Raw genomic sequence first — 17,227 nt, 5'->3', positions numbered from 1 at the left:
TTTTGTAAATAAGTTATCTAAGTAAATCTATTTTGTTAAATTACACTGCATTTTTGTACTTTACTATGTTTACTGTAATTTTAAGTACTTTACATTACTACTTTCTTTTATGTCATTGTTTAAAATAAGTTAGCCTTAAGTACTTAGTTTATATGCTGTAATAACTGATTTACTTATATTTATATCCCTCATTTTACAACTGATTTTCATTTGTCCTTTTTTCCCATCTTCTTGTCTGTTTCTCTGGTACTCTTTCATAGGCCGACACGAGCTGAGCCCAGAAAAGGGAGATTTTGACGAAGGAAAAAACTCTATTTCTGGGTGATTGGCTCGTGTCGCCCTATGAAATAAACCCACCCTGTATTGATTGCCCCCCCCCTGCAGGACAAGATGTTCTTAAATTAAGGATGACCGCTAGGGTGCGTGCTGTCCGTGGCGTCCCCTAGTAGTAGTAGTAGCGGCGCATCGCCCGTTAGTATCAGCTCTCTCTTGTGGGGATTCTGATTGGAAGGTCTAATTGGTGAATGTCTCGTGGTAGTGTTCCCACTCGCCCTATTCTCATACCGACACTTCTTTTTAAAGAGTGAGCGAGTCAGTTTTACTGACATTTTCTTAATTTTGTTTTTCTCTGGTAATTTTAGATTAATTTTGCCTAGAAAGAATGATATTAAGGATCCTTTCATAGGGCGACACGAGCCAATCACCCAGAAATAGATTTTTCCTTCGTCAAAATCCCTTTATTAAGACCTCAGGTTTGTTAGCTATGAAAAATACAGTTTGATTAAAAATTTGTAATTTTTATAAAGTCAGTACCAAGGACTTGGATAAACCAATCTGTCATTTTCTTATATACCACTAACTGCAGGAAATTATAAGGAATAAAATAGGAAATAAGAAGGCTCTAGATATCATAAAATAAATTTTTATTATAGCAGTCAAAATTCATAATTTGGTTAGCTTTCAACTGCAAATCTTAAACTATTCTTAATATTTTTAGTGAAAATCTTGACTAGAAGTCATCACTTTGATTGAAAAGGTAGAGTACAGTTATCAAAATATGACTAGATATGTATAGCTGGACGGTTTAAATACCTGTGTACGTTTCTGACTACAGTAACTTTCTAATGAAGTAGTTTGACATAACAGGACATCATAGCTTTATCATTTGTTCTAATTGTCAAATGTTCATATGCAGTCTTATCTCTAAAATTTGGATGTACGTTGTAGGCTCAAAAAAAAAAAAATTAAAATACTAGCTCCTAATTTCAACTTACCACTGAAACCAAGTTTTAATTACTGAATATTCCTAAGGCTTTCAAGTTTTGTGCAACTGTGTATAAAAAGCAGAATAAGACTTTTGAAATTTTTGTCTATATATCTACTTTGTTTTAATCACAAAGATCATTAAAATATTACCAAGCATTGTTACATGATAAGCAGGTACTGCTTATTTCATCTGTAAAATTTTAACTTAAATCAGGCCAATTTTCACATGCAACATGGCATCAGTAGATTGCTAGCAGTTACCATAGGTCATCCAGGTCTCCATCAACTAACACATCACTAGGACTTTCTATCAAATTATCTTTTGAAGTTTGCTTCTTGAGTTTTTCTATATCTCTTCTTAATGGCTCTGATTTTGTGAGGATGGATTTGTCACCTTTATTCTTAGCTTCTGAAAAATTCAAAATTTCACTTTCTTGATCATCTTCTTCAGTACCTTTAACTTCCATTTGTGAAGCATCGTCATTTCCATGATTTGATGTTGCATCTTCATCACCAGGACTGGAGGTTGCATCTTCATTACCAGGATCAGGCAACTCGCTGTCGTTACCGGTATCGGGCAAAGCTTCCTCTTCATCAGCAGGAGTATCTTCAATATCTTGTGCTGAGTTTTCCCCTTCCCCTAATTCTTCTTCATCTTCGAAGTTTATCAGATTTTCTGGTTCTTCACTTGCAGACTCTAAAACTTGTATTGATCCTTGCCCCCTATCAGTAGTATATGGGCTTTCGGACTCTGCAACGAGTATAATAAAACAAGTTTAGGTATAAATCTTACTGTAAATCTAAAATGGGAAACAATGTAAATATTCAAGTTATGAATCTACCCCCAAGATGTTAAGTATAAACCTTCTTGTGTACCTAATGGACCAACTGAATAAATGAAATCTCAACAAACCAGAAGGTAGTAATTTTTAAAAATAGTCAATGAACAAGTCAAGAAACTAGAGAAATTTTAATTATAAACACCAATTTGACAGATACAAAGTCAAAAGTTCAAGAAAAGAATGTTACCAACTACACCCATGTGAAAGACTACCACATTTTGTTATACAATCTCATTATTTATGAAAAGCTAGATTCTTTTCGGATTTTACTTTTATTACATTAACATCCAAAAAATTTGTTCCACAGTAAGTGGGTAGAGGTAGGTTGTGGTGCACACACTTGTTGGTTGTGTGTGAGGTATTGGTTGGAGTTTGTTTCTTTTAAGTGTTTTGAATTTTTGCACTATTTATATAATTGATTTAAGGCTTGTTTTGCAGAGGCGTTAAGTCCACTCATGATTCCCCCTGCTCTGAATGGTGTTCATGGCCTTCTCCACAATGGGAATGTTATAGAATAGGAAGCTAAAAAGGATGCTTCATCTAGCAGATACATGATACTGATTCATTCCTGTGAAGAACATTCCCCCAGTGCTTCTTTTGAGAAGACGAACCCACAATTTGTGAAGTTAACTACCCCTTCACCAGATGAAGAAGTTGAAACAACTTAAAATTTCCTCGCAGCCAAGCATGGGTATGACCTACCTTAAGCATTGTGGGTTTGCCTTTTCTATCAACATTAGTCCATAGTTGGGCAGCAAGGCAACCATCAGTATAGTCTCACCCTCCCTCCCACCACCTTGTAGGAGGTAACCCTGATGGCCGAGACAGTGGAGCTCCTCACTTTCCCCCATCGTGTCCCAACTCCCTTGCTTATCCCTTGCACCTTTCATGACAGCAAGAAGTTTACTACCAAGAAACATCACAGCTCTCCTTTTACCATACTCATTTTCATTGGACCTCATATTACCACTCATTCTCATCGGACCCTGCTTACTGATGACCAAAGATGAAGGAAACCACTCCTTATTGCTGCTCCTCTCCCAGGAGGCAAAACAAATCCAATCACTCCCTGTCCAGTGGTTGATGTTCATGAAGGAGGTGCTCATTATTACCCCCTGGATCAGGACCTTGGGTTCTTGCAGACACTCCAGGCACTGTGGGCATTCTTGCATCTCTCACTGTTTTGAAGACAAACCCTCCTCTAGGGAGAGCCCTTAATGCTACTTGAGGAGCACACAAGTGCCGTTCTCATTCTTACCAATGCTCTCGGTTCATGACTTGATAACCTGAGGCAAAGGGAATCTCATTACTCCCTTCAAGTCTGCTTGACACTTCCCTGTTTGGGGTAGCCTCATTCCTCTCCCAGAGAACATATATATTGATCCCCCTTTCGGGAGAGATTTGCCACCTCAAAAAAACAATCATCCTGCCATGGAAAAGTGCTGCACTGGGACAATCCTCCCCCCTCACCACTTTTTCTACTAGTCTCTTTGGAAATCTTTTTTTATGGCATAGTTTTTAGATTTCAGTTGCTGACCATACTACAGGAAGTTACAATATGAACACTAACTCCAGTTAAGAGATTAATTGCAGGATGATATCTGATCTCAAAATAACTGTAAAATATAGCATTTGGAAAGTATGCTTCATTATAAATACCCATCTTAATTAGGGAAATGTTAAAATACTAAAGTCTTCAAATACTGCAGTATCATCTTTCACTATCAGATTGAAGGACACCAACTTTAGTAATGACTACTCACCATCATCCTCACTTCTCTGTTCCGGAATCCTGCGAGCGGACATGAGACGAGCCGATCTGATTCTAGCCGAGCGAGCACGATCTTCACCCAGCCGTGAGCCGAGCGGCACAGTCGTTGGGTCATGATGATCTTCAGGTTGAGCTGTGTCTTCCTTTGGAACAGAAGCAATTACTTCTTCATCTCCTGAATGTGGGTCTTCTATAGGTTCTGCAGAGACAACATGCTTCTCAATTACTAAACACTCACATTTGAAATAACATTGTAATAAAAAACAAACTACCACTTCTCCCAACTGTACTCTATTCCAAATAAATTTTAGTTATCAAACTGTTGTATTTTAGGTATAATTCATTTCATAACTTCTCTGACATATTAAATAGTACAGTGCATACTGAATGGTAGTGCATAAAGGTAATACGTACACTTCTTGATTCTAAAGCCTTAAATTATAAAAATCTTGAAGTGAAATTTTAAAGAATTAAAAGTTCAAGTAGTAAGTCTTATAAAACAAGTACAAGACAATTTTTTTTTACCAGAATGTTTCTTTTTATGGTATAGTTAAGCAATTGTACTATAAATCTTATCGACTATGAGGATTATGGGTGGAATAAAAATTGTTGAGGCCGCCCTTCCCCCGCTCCCCGCCCCCCCCCGCGCCCCCCCCCCGCCCCGCCCGCCCCCCCTTGCCCCCCCCCCGCGGCCCCCCGCCCCCCGCGCCCCGCCGCCGGCCAAACTTCATTGTTCTTTATTTTTCTACGAAAATTGATTGTCAATCAAGGTTTCGAGCATCCAGAAATGTTATACACAATAGGATATATTAAGGGAATTTCTTGTAAATTATTTCCACTTCAGAACAAGATTCAAACTCCTCAAATATGAAATAAATCTTTATGGCTCCAAATGGTAACTATTCTGCCTCATACAACCTGACAAAGCTTCATAATGCAACTGTAGTTTACCTATATTATTAGTTGTAGGAGTATTTATATTCAACTTGGCTCCAGTTTTTAAGATCTTTTCAAGAAGTATGCCTAAATGCTTCTTCAATTTGATTGTGTCATTTGGCATCATCAATTCAGGTGATATTGCTGCGTCCCTACTCCCTCGACCTAGAACAGTTTTGAGCAGGAATGTCACACTGGCATCAGTCGTCTCCTCCCAGCCCTGCAAAGAATGCACTGAAAGTTTATCCATACCTTATGAGTAATTGTAACTTTCTTTTTTTTTTTAGCATGTCTGGAAGAAGAGTTGACATACCCAAAGGCATCCAACTGAATTTTAACAGCAAAACAATGCATGTTGATGATGGAATACTGTCCAAGATTGCCAAGCAAAAAACTGGGTAAATTCTTGAAGCACTGGTGTTCAAGCTACAGACACAAACTATGAAAAGTATTTACCTATCAGTGAGCCTATAGGGTGCACACGTAAAACTGGTCTTCTGTCTGGAAGACAAAATGACAGTGTGTGTGTCTTGGGACATTCAAGAACTAAGAAGGTTGAGAAAATAGAACCGACTGGGTTGTGCTGAAACAACTATAGATTTCCTGTCTATACTAAATTCTGAATAAACAAAATTATGCTAAGTTTTACTCTGGTTTTCCAGAGTATATAGTATACATAAAATAAACGTGAAATAATGCCAAATATTTACGCCTTACCTGATCCATACTAGAATGCACAATTGGTGAAACAGCAGCAGTTAGCAGCATGAACTCTTGATCTGCCATCTTTGTTTGCAATCGTACAAGTTCAAGAATCACTTGCACCACGCAGCTTAAAATGCACCCATCTTCTTCAAGTCCCTTTAAGATTAAAAGAGGAAGGTAAAATACACGTTTCTTCAAGTCTCTTTAAGATTAAAGAGGAAGGTAAAACACATGTACAAATTTCATATTTCTTATATAACTAAGAAAAATTATCGATTATCCAGTGAATACAGTACATGTCTTTTTTTGTATGAAACAGTAACACCTCATTAAATTAGGGCCTTTTAATCCATACTTTGGCTTAATCCTGCATTAAGCTGAATTGTATAAGATGGTTGTAAAGGGAATACGTAATTGGGTTAACGGGGCGGGGCAATCAAAGAATTTCAGTAGCTGCATAATGAAAAAAATGTAAAATATTAAAATATGCTTAATACAATTACACAATTTGATGCACTCTGTACAGTTACAATAAAAATAAAACACATAAAATTAATAGGGCTTTTCATCATTTACTTTGATCCCCCAAGTTTGCTACCTCACACAGCCCGTTCTGTTCTGATCAGCACTCTTCCTAATTTGGTTATTGCAATACACCACTGAACACCTGAATTAGGCTAATTCAGGTGTTCAGGTAGGTATTACAATATTAGTTTTAATATGATCAACTCCACTACTTTTTCCCATATAGGTTTAAACTCCAATCTCAAGTATCTTTCAATCATCAAATATAGCGCTGCTATTGTTGTGCTTCATTTGTTAGCAATGGCCCAAAGCATCTCGATCGTAAGCACGAAATCTTACATAAATTAGAGAAAGGCCATTGTGCAATATCCATTGCTGAAGTTCTGGCGAACTAGGCAAACTATTTTTTATTTCAAAAGTCAAAAAGATAAGATTTGTATAGTTTCCAAGTGAATGTTTGTGTGGTCTTATTTGGTTAATCTATATAGTATACGTATGTAATAATGTTGTGGCTAATTTTGACATTTTATTACTTTGTTGATATGTTTGGTAAAACTGTCACATTATATCTTTAATTCCTTTATAACTTTGCAAATACAGTACAGTATGTATTCTGCAATAATTGTTATTCCACTTAGTATTATTTGAACAAGCCACAGGCTATGGATCTAACTGGTAAGGCCTGACCTATTTATTTAATTTCTTCCTTATACTGTACTGATGATAGCATTAATTAATTAGCAAAAGCATTACAAGTCAATAACCTCTTTTGGTAGAGTATCTTACCCTAAAATTTTCATTAATGACATCTGTGATCTGCAATATCTGCTTGTATGTTCCTTCAAGTAAGTTATCAAGGTTAGTGAGAGGTGTCGGCGTCTTATCCTTGAATTTGGTCAGTAAACGGCGGCGATGGGACTGCACGAAACTGAGTTGCCCGCTGCACAAAGCTGAGCCTAAAAAAGAACAAAATTATAAGATCACAGTTACCTAAACATAGAAGGATTTCACAAGAGTGGTTAGCTCTCACAAAGATGCACTAGTAATGAGATGCATCTGCTTAAGACCCTGTGATTTGTCTACAAAAACAGTACTAGTACTACTGGCTGAATGCTGGTTTCTTTCTTCTTTTTCTTTTACTAGGCACTAAAGTATCCGAGATGATTTCATGGCACATGAAAGGCTAATGAAATGTCCAGTAGAACCTTAAAATTACAGACCCATCAATTATGAGTTCTGGTAGTTAACTGAATAGCCTAGAAAATACAGTTTCAGTAAACTTAAACTTATATATCAATGGCACATGGAAGGCTAACTAAAAGTGCAAAACCTCAAAATTACACAAACCTAAATTATGAGTTCTGGTAGTTGACTGACTAGCCCAGGAAATAAGTTTTCAGTGAATATATTTATCAATTTTGGAAACATACTAAAGGTACAGACAAATTTGTTAAACTGTCTAAGCATTATGGCCGTAAGACTTCAAACATGCCGAAATCGTATGAATCACAGCATATCCTGGCCTAGTATTGTGATGTACACAAATACAACTGAAAAGAATTTAGGCTTAAACATTCTTAAAGGCATTTTTATTAAAATAAAATTAAAATGGTAATTGTTATGATACAATAAAGTTTTATGCATACTTACCCTGGCAGGTATAAATATAGCTATCCTCTTGACGCACTGGCAGAATTTCAAAAACTCGCGGCAACCGCTAGTACACTGGTAGTTCAGGTGATGGCCACCCCCCCGCTCCCGTGGCGCTGGTACTTGGAACTATTCCCGTTTTCCTCAGATTTTCTCTGAACCCTGTCTCCTGAGGGGGGATGGAGGGTGGGAATTTAATTATATAATACCTGCCAGGTAAGTATGTCATAAAACTTTATTGTATCATTAAACCAATAAAAAAGGCAAATAAAAACAATAAAGCCATTTTTTATGCATGACACTTACCTGGCAGGTATATATATAGCTGATTGACACATTTGGAGGTGGGTCATAGACAGCAACATCGTCATAATTCAAAAATTTAACCAAATTTTTAGAACTATGTATTATGTTCCTTACCTGCTAAGGTAGCTGACTTCGTAGGTCCTGCCTCTTAGCCTGCTAAACCTTAGTAGCTCTCAACTAGGACGTGACCTGTTTGTTGAGAAAGCTAACAATAAGGGCCTGACAACTGGACGTGACCTAATTCGTTGACAGAGAACCTAGCCCTCATTCACCACGGCATTCATGCTAGGAAAAGATAGTCACCTGAACCACACACACATATAATACACATAATCACCAGACTGAGTTGGTCTTTAACCTCCTCAGACAACCATAAAAACACTATAACCTAATTAAAATAAAACCTAGCATGTTATTAGGTTATGGGGTGGAAACTCCTTTGCCCAGTACTGTACCTGAGGATACATACGGGCCTAACGTTTGACAATTATCAAAAGTTTGTCTTCACGTCTCTAAGGTAATGCGAGGCAAACACAGAGTTTGTCCTCCAATACGTTGAATCTATAATGTCCTTGAGGGCTAATTTTTCCTGAATGCTAAGGACGTAGCTACTGCTCTCACCTCATGAGCTTTAACTTTAATTAAACCGAAGCATTCTTCTTGACAAAGCAAATGAGCATCTTTAATGACTTCTCTTACAAAGAAAGCCATTGCGTTTTAGACATAGGTCTAGTAGGATCTTTAACAGAGCACCACAGAAAGAACATGAAGTTCCCCTAATGCTTCTTGTTTCTTTCTACGTAAAACGTAAGGCTCTTACTGGGCAAAGAACCTTTCTTGTTCTTGACCTACCAGATCAGCCAGTCCTTCAATCTCAAATGATCTTGGCCATGGATGCGAAGGATTCTCATTCTTTGCTAAGAACTCCTGTTGAAAAGAACAAACTGCTTTGTTGTGTTCCAACCTATTTGCTTGTCAATAGCTTGCAGCTCGCTAATCCTTTTAGCTGTAGCTAAGGCTACTAAGAAAATAGTTTTCTTCTTAGTTAGTTCTCGCAACGGCGCACTGCCCATAGGTTCGAACTTATCCGTCTCCAAGAATTTGAGAACGACGTCCAAATTCCAAGAAGGGGTTCTGCACCGTCGATCCTTCTTTGTATCAAACGATCTGAGGAGATCTCTAAGATCTGCGTCATTGGACAGGTTTAAAACCTCTGTGTCTAAACACTGCCGACAACATACACTTATAGCCTCTAATCGTCTGATTAGCCAAACCTAGTTCTTTCTTCAGGTATAGCAGAAATCTGCAATCTGAGTCACAGAGGTACTGGATGAAGAAATCTTCCGATTCTTGCACCATCTACGGAAGTTGTCCCACTTCGAGACTGGTACACTTTGATAGTCGATGGTCTTCGTGCTCTTGCAACTGCCTTCGCTGCTTCTCTAGAAAACCCCCTCGCTCTGACAAGTCTTTCGATAGTCTGAACGCAGTCAGACCCAGAGCGAGGGTGTTCTTGTGGAACCTGTCGAAGTGGGGTTGTTTTTGCAGAAAGATCTACTCTCGTGGGTAGACTTCTCGGGGAAATCTACTGTCCATTCCAGTACCTCTGTGAACCACGTTTGAGCCGGCCAGTATGTGCTATCAGGGTCAGCCTTGTTCCTCGACTTTCCCTGAATTTCTCATTACCTTTCCTAAAATCTTGAACGGGGGAAAAGCGTACGCATCTAGCCCCGTCCATCTAGTAGGAAGGCATCGACTGCGACTGCAAGGGGAGGGTCCGGGATTGGAGAACAATAGTTCGGTAACCATCTTCGTCGCCGCGGTAGCGAAAAAGATCCACTACTGGAGTGCCCCAGAGCTTCCACAGTCTCTGGCATACTTGAAGATGCAACATCCACTCCGTGGAAAGCACTTGTCCGTCCCATGCTCAACAGATCCGCCCTGACGTTCTTTCTCTCCCTGAATGAACCTGGTGAGCAGGGTGACGTTTTCTTTCTGCGACCAAAGAAGAATCTCCTTCGCCAGGTTGCAAAGTGACAACAGTGTGGGTTCCTCCTTGTTTCCGTATATACGCCAGAGCTGTGGTATTGTCCGCGTTGATCTGCACTACTTTGCCGCTGATCCACGGTCTGAACGCTTTCATAGCCAAGAAGATCGCCATCAGTTCCTTCCTGTTTATGTGCCATGCCTTTTCTTCTTCGCTCCAAAGGCCTGACTCCTCCCGAGGGCCCAGCGTCGCTCCCCAGCCTGCGTCTGACGCGTCGGAAAATAATATCCGGTCTGGGTTCCTCTGCTGGAGTGACGTACCCTCTGACAACCTCTCCGGAACTAGCCACCACTTTTTTAGTTCCTCCTTTATCTTTGGAGGAATTGGAAACCGGAAGGAAGTCTGGTTGCGATCTTCTTGGCCAGACTTCGTTCAGAAAGAACTGTAAGGGCCTCATGTGAAGTCTCCCTAGTGAAATGAACCGCTCTAACGAAGAGAGTGTCCCCAGCCAGGCTCATCCACTCTCTCGCTGAGCATTGGTCTTTCAATAGGAATTCTTGCACTTTCCGTATACACATGGTCTGCCTTTCGGGTGACGGAAAAAGCCCGAAAAGTCACTGAGGATATCTGAATCCCCAAATAAACTATTTTCCTGAGATGGGATCAGTTGTGACTTTTCCAGGTTCACCATCAGACCCAGTTGCTGGGTTAAATCCAATGTTACGTTCGTGTCCTCCAGACATTGCTGTTTTGATTGTGCTCTTATGAGCCAATCGTCGAGGTAGAGAGAGACTCTGACTCCTGCCAAATGAAGCCACTTCGCCACATTCGACATCATTCTTGTAAAAACTTTTGAGGCGCCGTGCACAGCCCGAAACACAGGCTTTGAATTGATAAATCCTTCCCTGGATCACGAATCTCAGATATTTCCTGGACCTTGGATGAATTGGAATATGGAAGTCGCATCCTGAAGGTCCCAGTGTTACCATCCAGTCGCCTGGTCGTACCGCTGCCAGTACTGAATCGTTCGTCTCCATCGTAAACTTGGTCTTTTCTACGAACAAGTTTAGCTGGCTTACGTCCAGTACCGGCCTCCAACCTCCTGATGATTTCGGTACTAGAACAGACGGTTGTAAAAACCTGCCTGGGGATTCGTGATCCAGAACCGGTTCTATTGCCCTTTTCCCATCATGGTGAGACCTGATGCCAAAGAGCATCTCTCTTCTCTAAATCGATGTAATGAGCCCCTAGGGCTCTCGGAGCTGTAGCGAGAGGTGGTTTCTTGAGAAAGGGATCTTGTACCCTTCCTTCGCTACCTTTACGGACCAAGGATCCGCTCCTTTGTTTGCCAGACTTCCCAGAAGTCCAAAAGTCTGGCCCCTACACAAGTCTGGAGGACTTCGGTGAACTCATTGTTTCGTGAAGTTTTAGCACCTCTTTTTGGCTTGGAAACTCTTTTCCCTCTAAATGCTGGTCGACGAGGAAAGTCCTACCCCCCGAAAGGGCTGCTGTGTGTCCTTCGTATCTTCGTAGTCTTCTTCATGACCTTAGAAGAAATACTTAACCTTCACAGATGACGTAAGAAGATCTTGAGTAGCCTTCTTGAGTGAGGGAGAGAGATATGTCCTTAATGATCTCTTGAGGGAAGAGCTGTCCTGACAGAGGAGAGAACATCAACTCCGACTTTTGCGCGTTCGACACTCCTTTAGCAGCGAACGAGCATAAGAGATGTCTTTTCTTCAAGACGCCTGCTGTGAAAATTGAAGCCAATTCATTAGCTCCATCTCTCAAGGCTTATCTATACAGGACATGATGCTTCTCGACAACTCGGATACTGACGACGCTTCCATCTCCGAAGTCCGAGCCAGGGCCCCCAACGACCAGTCAAGAAAATTAAAACCACCCTCAAAAGTCCTAAAGATACCTTTGAGTAAATGGTCGAACTCCGAAGAAGTCCACCACACTTTGGCTGAATGCAAAGCATGTCTACGGGAGCTATCCACTATGTTGGAGAAGTCTCCCTGGGAGGAGGCAGGTACTCCAGGCCAAGACTTTCCCCCGTAGCATACCAAACACCAGACTTCGAAGCCAACTTGCCGGAGGAAATACAAAAGAAGTCTTCCCCGACTCTTTCTTCTCCTTCAACCACTCATTTACGCGTTTGAAGGGCGGCTTCTTGGCCGAAATGGACAAAGTCATTTTCAAAAACGACGATTTCTTGGCTTTCTTCGTCTTCGAAAATTGCGACAAAGGCGATGGCGGGCCTGAAGGTTGAAAATCTCCTTCAAACAGAGAAAGAAGGCACTCTGTTAGCCTCTTGTAGTCCGAAGAAAGGAGCTTCCGTCTTGTCCTCTTCCGTACTCTCCGCAATTCTTCCTCCTGCGAAGAAATATCTTTTGAAAACCAAGATCCTGCTGATTCTCCCAAATCAGAGTCCTTATGAGAATCCTGTTTAGAAAGCGAATGTGGCACTGACTCCTATAAAACTCCTCTCTTTCCTTATCGAGACAATGTTTTGACTTTGCTGCCGCCTGCGTCCTGCGTCCTCTGAACGTAATGCGTCCACCCTGCGTCCCCCATCACTTCTCTCTTTGCGTCCTGCGTCCTGAACTTCGTCCTTCTTACAGGACGCACTGCGTCCTGGATCGCGTTTTTGTACGTCCTGCGTCCCTCTTGAGGATTAACCCGGGAGAGACGATCCTTTACGTCTAACCGAAGGTTTTTGTTCGGGCTTCTCCCATGATTGCACAATTACTGCCAATCTCTGCTGCATATCCCGCAGCACCTCCTTCGTTCCCCCACCTCCTTACGAGACTCCTGAAGATGAGGAGATCGAGGACGACCGGGGCTCACACGAGGCGGCGAGCGAACTTCCAACCGACGTGAAATCCTCTTCCTTTTGATAGGATCATCTCTTCACATACCTCCGATGAAAAAATCTCAGGGCTACTCCACCCTTCCTGGTCGAAAGCCCTTTTCCTCCTGTGAAGAGGAACGGACAGTATGACCTCTTGAGAGGACGCGATACCCTCAGCGAACCCGCCTACTCCTTCCCGCCGAGGGCCGAACTATCCGAGAATAACGGCACTTCCAGTATCGCCTTTCTATGGGCGTACTGCAGCAGCCTGGGACGTATCAACAGGACTGCCTTGAAGGGACGACTGATCGCAAGTCAACCCTCTCGCCTCCCAAAAATCTCCGACTTGTCGACATGCCTTGCTCCCTTGGGTCTGGGAGCTTGACAGAGGCTAGGTCTAGGAGCACGAGAGAGACGATCGAAAAAAGGCGCCCCCCTCCACAACACTGTCACCAAAACACTTCCACTTTGTCCCGTTAAACGTTTTAATTTTGGTCTCCCATGGACGCAAAGGGCAGCGAACACTTCACTATTTGTGATCAGTAGTATCCTCAGATACAGCAACTGGAGCAGGAGAAACCTGGGGAAAAGGAAAAGGTGCTACATCTACATGTGAATGAGCTGGGAGAAGGGCACATGCAAAGAATCATTCCAAGGTTTGTACTCGAAGATCCCGACCTTTTCACTCCTAGATACAGATCTTCTAACCCGATCTTTTTCCAATCTCTCCACATACTTCATAAGAGCCTTCCACTCTTTCTCATATTCAGACACTGACATTCATTTGCACCATTGTCCCACGTACATACAAACTCACGACACTTCTTACAAATAGTATGTGGATCTACCGATGATTTCGGCAGTCTCACCTTACAACCCTTCTTTCACACAAACTCTAAACAATACTTCCTGAATCAGACAATACTATCAAAATCCAAACAATTGCGATTGCCACTCTAACTTCGTGAATACGATACCAATATCCAAAAGTCAGATAAACGAGCAGGAAATTCAACAGAGAACCAACAAACGATGTTGCCGGTTCGGCTGGCAGAGAAATCTGAGGAAAACGGAATAGTTTCCAAAGTACCAGCGCCACGGGAGCGGGTCCGTGGCCATCACCTGAACTACCAGTGTACTAGCGGTTGCCGAGCGAGTTTTGAAATTCTGCCAGTGCTCAAAGAGGATAAGCTATATATATACCTGCCAGGTACGTGTCATGCATAAAACATGTTTTTTTAATACAACCAGTTAATCATAAAAATTCATACTTCTGTGAGGGAAAATCCAAGTTGCACTCAGCAGCTATGACGGTGAAAAAAACTCCCACGCACAAAGTGCAACACCTCAAGCCCACTCCATCACCCCTCATCTGTTGTTTTTTTGCTAATAGCCTTAGACCTAACAAACACAACCAGGAGCCTACATTTAAACTTACAACCAACAGTCACTACTCTTGATCCTCATACGGGACAAAATTCATAACCAAGCGATTAAAAATTAATACAGTCATAAGCACAGAATCAAAAATTTCACTAGAAAATAAAAAACAAATGAAAAGCATACAACCCCTACATAAGCAATTGACAATTACTGTAAGAAAATTGAACAAAAAAAAATAAATCAGCCTGTATAAGAAAACTAAAAAATGAAGTTAAAATAACAAGAGAACTTAAGTTATGGATGCTTATATAAAAGTAGAGCAAACAAAACAAGATTAAGCCTCTTTCATCAATAACAAAAAATTATAAATTTTTAAGTAAGTTCTCATAATATACAAACCTTCATATGGAATATTGTTTCCTAAGGCAATAAGCTGGGCTTATCAGATTCATGAACAAGGTTGAAGCAATAATTGCCCAGTCCCCAGGGGAGGAGATAGGGAGGGAAATGTACTCCTGTCTTCCCAGGCTGTTAGTGTCACAGAAGTAGTAAAAAATATAGACGTAAAGTGAAAATAATAAAAATGAGACAAAAATAAGTTGCGTAATTCTATAAGAAGAAGTTACACACAACTGAACTGGGAAAATGATGAGAGGCTGAGACTGCTATGAAATTAGGCTTGTGATGAAGTTTTGACCTTTAGACTGACACTGACCAACTTACAATGTCTTTACTGACCTGCAACTCATGGAGTTTCTTTCTCCTCATGAAGTGAGCATCAATCTCAGAAAATAATTCGTGAACTGGCACAGCTGAAGCAACTCCTAGTTCCAGTTCCTCTCCATCTTTGCGAGAAGAATGGCCCCAGTAACTTCTAAGGCGCTGAGTGACTTCGCTGAGAATCAACCACAGAGCAGCCAAACTGAAATACAATTTTAATCATTGTATTGAAGGTGTATTTTATCTAGATTATCAAGAATACTACTCCATTTTATTTGCTTTTTGTTGTTTTGTTTTTAATATTTGCGCATTCTATACTACTAGTAAAGATTCGAAGTTTGTTTACATAACACTTGGAATATTATCAGTGGTAACAATGAAAATATGACTGTAAAATGTAGATCTCACTTCATTGTGCCTACAAAGTCAAAAACATAATACAGGAACACTATGGCAAACTGAAGTAAACTTTCTTACCTATTTCTCATAACCTCATTATATTATCAATACAAAATATTACAGGAATGGACTGTATAGAAAACTGAGTGGGTAGTGCCTTCTCGCTCGTCTGTCACTTTTAACTACCTGGTTGCCAAACTTCAACAATCATGATAGCTGTCACTGAAGGTATTTTCTTATAAAAGAAAAATGTTTTAGTCTGGGAACAAATGAGTGTTAATGAAAAAAATCCCCTGAAAATGGGGGTAACAATGACATGTGTACTAGCTGTTGCTGGTGTTTCATGACAGGGCTAAAGGTGAGTGGCCTTCATTACCCAGTGTCACTTGGAGTGCTTCACACATATGGATCATGTAAACTGATGGGATTCGTATTAAAACCGTGTGGTAACTGTAATTCTCCATTCAAGGTCATGTAAAAAATACAGTACGTATACCTGTCTGATTGTAAACGATATCTGTTGGTTGTCCTTGAGGAGAGAATCGTAACTTCAAGGGCCACCATAATAACCTGCCCCCAAGTCCAAGTGGCAGTCGTTACACTTCCATCTAAGCCAAAGTCTGAAAAAAACATTTAAAACATGTCTCAGTTTGTAAATAAAAAAAAGCACCATAAATAATAATTACCATAATCATTAGTTAATGATATGGTGAACAATGCTCAGCACATCGGTAAAGTTTTACTACCATTACCAGTGCCAAACTAGAATAGTTGGTATTACTAATCTTTCTTGAACTACTAAATAATTGTCATCATAAGCTGTTCAAAGAGTAATTCAAGGAGCTACAATTTGTTTTCCTTACAACAATAGTGTCAAGAAGATATGCAACATTACTCCATTTGTTCTTGTCTCAAAATTATATATGTAAAACCATCTCACAATGGTTCTCAAACCTGCTTACTTTTTTTGCAGACAATCCAAGGAAACATTCCAAATGGGACTTTTTGTTCCAGCCCCAAGGCATATTTGATCAGGTTTCACCTGATCATATATACCTTGAATCTTCATGCCATTTACTATATTTAATTTCAGTCTGATATTTTCTTTAAATTCATAGTATCTCCTTTAAAGCTGCTTTAATGAAGTGTGTCATACCTGGGAAAAGCTCTGGAAGATTTACAGCAGCTTTATTTGTTGCAATTGTTATCTTGTGGTCAGCTTCTTTGGTTGGTGCACTAGGCTTGACAACCAAACGGAGGGGAACTTCCATCTGAAAGACAAGAAAATTAGCAAAAAGTAAAAACTGCAACAAAGCTATTTACATAATTTGTTTTGTATAACAATAATAATGCTTTTTTATTAGTTTTTATCTTTTAATAATATAAGCCCTTACTCATTAATGGTAAAAGAAAGAAGTTTCTAGAGTGATTCACTTAGGGTAATATGTATCCCCTCCTACAATAAACCTCTCTTACTTATGATGCCACATATGTTACTGCTACTCTATTAGATGGAACTCAGCCAAAAAACTTACTGGATCAGCTCCAAGCTTAACCGATTTATTTATGTACATAACCTGCCATTAAAATGACTTATCATCCTTACTGACAGACTCAGAGACAGATCTCAAAATCAAAAGTTATTATCGATAAACAGTTTTAATCACACCACTGAATCAACATTCTTAATTTTCATAGGACTAACCCAATGGCTTTGTTCTTAATATGTAATTATATATATACTGCCACTTCCTATACATGAAATAATTGGACAATATGTTAGATTATTATTATTGTCCAATTATTTCAATTGTTAACCCACATCCTTTAAGGGATTGGGATAATACTGCATTTCTTACTCATGCTTGACGCCTAAGTGC

General features: G+C 40.1%; 1 protein-coding gene across 1 annotated transcript in view; it reads right to left on the bottom strand.

Moving 5' to 3' along the window:
- Positions 1–906: 906 nt before the first annotated feature.
- LOC135210015 (protein PTHB1-like) overlaps positions 907–17,227 on the bottom strand; it is a 31,605-nt gene continuing 15,284 nt past the window's right edge. The window contains exons 6-13 of the mRNA XM_064242783.1: positions 16,504–16,618; positions 15,844–15,967; positions 14,963–15,150; positions 6,832–7,001; positions 5,533–5,676; positions 4,831–5,035; positions 3,872–4,078; positions 907–2,017 (exon numbers count right to left, since the gene is read on the bottom strand). Of these exons, the coding sequence (XP_064098853.1) occupies positions 1,524–2,017; positions 3,872–4,078; positions 4,831–5,035; positions 5,533–5,676; positions 6,832–7,001; positions 14,963–15,150; positions 15,844–15,967; positions 16,504–16,618 (1,647 nt within the window). The 3' untranslated portion in view covers positions 907–1,523. The remainder of the gene's footprint in view (positions 2,018–3,871; positions 4,079–4,830; positions 5,036–5,532; positions 5,677–6,831; positions 7,002–14,962; positions 15,151–15,843; positions 15,968–16,503; positions 16,619–17,227) is intronic.

Source organism: Macrobrachium nipponense, chromosome 39 (assembly GCF_015104395.2).
Source record: "Macrobrachium nipponense isolate FS-2020 chromosome 39, ASM1510439v2, whole genome shotgun sequence".
Lineage (NCBI taxonomy): Eukaryota > Metazoa > Arthropoda > Malacostraca > Decapoda > Palaemonidae > Macrobrachium > Macrobrachium nipponense.
The sequence above is the reverse complement of the archived record's forward strand: the minus strand, read 5'-3'. Positions and strand labels throughout refer to the sequence as shown.